Source organism: Siphateles boraxobius, unplaced genomic scaffold (assembly GCF_051911475.1).
Source record: "Siphateles boraxobius isolate OS27281-9 unplaced genomic scaffold, OSU_SipBor_1 215, whole genome shotgun sequence".
NCBI lineage: Eukaryota > Metazoa > Chordata > Actinopteri > Cypriniformes > Leuciscidae > Siphateles > Siphateles boraxobius.
This window is the reverse complement of record NW_027508828.1, coordinates 22,501-25,000: the sequence shown is the minus strand read 5'-3', so window position 1 is coordinate 25,000 and position 2,500 is coordinate 22,501. Positions and strand designations below refer to the sequence as shown.

General features: G+C 34.7%; 1 protein-coding gene across 5 annotated transcripts in view; it reads left to right on the top strand.

Annotated features, from left to right (window-relative positions):
• Nucleotides 1-2,500, top strand: part of jam2a (junctional adhesion molecule 2a) — a 27,972-nt gene that overhangs the window by 15,454 nt on the left and 10,018 nt on the right. For all 5 annotated transcript variants that reach the window (XM_077238029.1, XM_077238027.1, XM_077238028.1 and 2 more), the window contains exon 6: nucleotides 2,008-2,110. In XM_077238029.1, coding sequence (XP_077094144.1) covers nucleotides 2,008-2,110 — 103 coding nt within the window. The remainder of the gene's footprint in view (nucleotides 1-2,007; nucleotides 2,111-2,500) is intronic.

The following is a 2,500-nucleotide window of genomic DNA, read 5'->3' as shown; positions in this document are numbered from 1 at the left end:
TTAAATCACTGATCACTAGTGTTTATACATTTAAATGTTTTAATCTGTTTTTAAGCATTTATTGTAGGAAAACGCAGTTTTGAATGTGTCATATGAACAACCTGTGACTAAGTCAAGAGTGATTCATTACGTGAGTGACTCATTAGAGTGAGTGATTCATTATATTGATTCATTGAGTGAGTGACTCATTAGAGTGAATTATTGAGTGATTCATTAGATTGATTAATTCATTGAATTAATCACAATTCATCATTCATATCAAGAATTGATATGAATGTAAATATGTAACTTGAATTGCGTCTGCCAAATGCATAAATGTAAATGTAAACATTGAGTGAGTGATTCATTATATTGATTCATTGAATGAGTGACTCATTAGAGTGATTCACTGAGTGAGTGATTCATTAGTGATTCATTAGTGATTCATTAGATTGATTAATTCATTGAATTAATCACAATTCATCATTCATATCAAGAATTGATATGAATGTAAATATGTAACTTGAATTGCGTCTGCCAAATGCATAAATGTAAATGTAAACATTGAGTGAGTGATTCATTATATTGATTCATTGAATGAGTGACTCATTAGAGTGATTCACTGAGTGAGTGATTCATTAGTGATTCATTAGATTGATTAATTCATTGAATTAATCACAATTCATCATTCATATCAAGAATTGATATGAATGTAAATATGTAACTTGAATTGCGTCTGCCAAATGCATAAATGTAAATGTAAACATTGAGTGACTCATAACTCATTAGAGTGATTCACTGAGTAAGTGACTGATTAGAGTGATTCACTGAGTGAGTGATTCATTAGATTGATTAATTCATTGAATTAATCACAATTCATCATTCATATCAAGAACTGATATGAATCTAAATATGTAACATCTGCCAAATGCATAAATGTAAACATTCAGTGATTCACTATATTGATTCATTGAGTGAGTGACTCATTAGATTGATTAATTGAGTGACTCATTAGATTGATTGATATATTGAGTGAGTGAGTCATTAGAGTGATTAATTGAGTGAGTGAGTCATAAGAGTGATTAATTGAGTGAGTGACTCATTAGAGTGATTCATTGAATGAGTGACTCATTAGAGTGATTCAGTGAGTGAGTGACTCATTAGATTGATTGATATATTGAGTGAGTGATTTGTTAGAGTGATTAATTGAGTGAGTGACTCATTAGAGTGATTAATTGAATGAGTGACTCATTAGAGTGATTCAGTGAGTGAGTGACTCATTAGATTGATTGATGTATTGAGTGAGTGATTCGTTAGAGTGATTCATTGAGTGAGTGACTCATTAGAGTGATTAATTGAATGAGTGACTCATTAGAGTGATTCAGTGAGTGAGTGACTCATTAGAGTGATTCAGTGAGTGAGTGACTCATTAGAGTGATTCAAGGAGTGAGTGACTCATTAGAGTGATTCATTGAATGAGTGACTCATTAGAGTGATTCAGTGAGTGAGTGACTCATTAGATTGATTGATATATTGAGTGAGTGATTTGTTAGAGTGATTAATTGAGTGAGTGACTCATTAGAGTGATTAATTGAATGAGTGACTCATTAGAGTGATTCAGTGAGTGAGTGACTCATTAGATTGATTGATGTATTGAGTGAGTGATTCGTTAGAGTGATTCAGTGAGTGAGTGACTCATTAGATTGATTGATGTATTGAGTGAGTGATTCGTTAGAGTGATTCATTGAGTGAGTGACTCATTAGAGTGATTAATTGAATGAGTGACTCATTAGAGTGATTCAGTGAGTGAGTGACTCATTAGAGTGATTCAGTGAGTGAGTGACTCATTAGAGTGATTCAAGGAGTGAGTGACTCATTAGATTGATTGATATATTGAATGAGTGACTCATTAGATTGATTCAAAGTGACAATTCATGAACAGGATCTTGATTCCCAATCCGACTGAGGAAGATAAAGGTGTGTTTGACTGGTGTTCTCTAATGAACTAATCCTCTTCTTACGGATCAGAGCTTCCAGACGGTGAGCAGGGCCGATACGGGTCAGTACCACTGCGAGGCCAAAAACAGTGTGGGACCCGCTAAGAGCTGCCGGGCTACCCTGATGCAGATCGGTGAGTCAAACTCATCATGAAAGTGAAGTCGCGCTGGTCTTTTCTCCTCTATTGTGTCGTATATCGAGTGAAACGCTTCTGGAACACGAACAAATGTGGGCGGGGCTTGATTGTGTCTGTGGGGAATTGATTGGATGGTTGTGGTTTGCTATTGGCTGATCTCATGTGAGTGACAGGTTATAGCCCCGCCCACATCATCAGAGAAGAGAAGAGATGCTGCAAGAGGAACTTATTCTCATTCAACATTATGAGGAACATAAATTTAACACAATAATGATATAAACTGCAATATTCCATAAATAATCAGATTGATTTAATGCTGACTTTATATTTTGGAGGCAAATTTGTACTTTTTTAAAAAGTTCTCCTTAAACCTGACGAAAGCTCTTT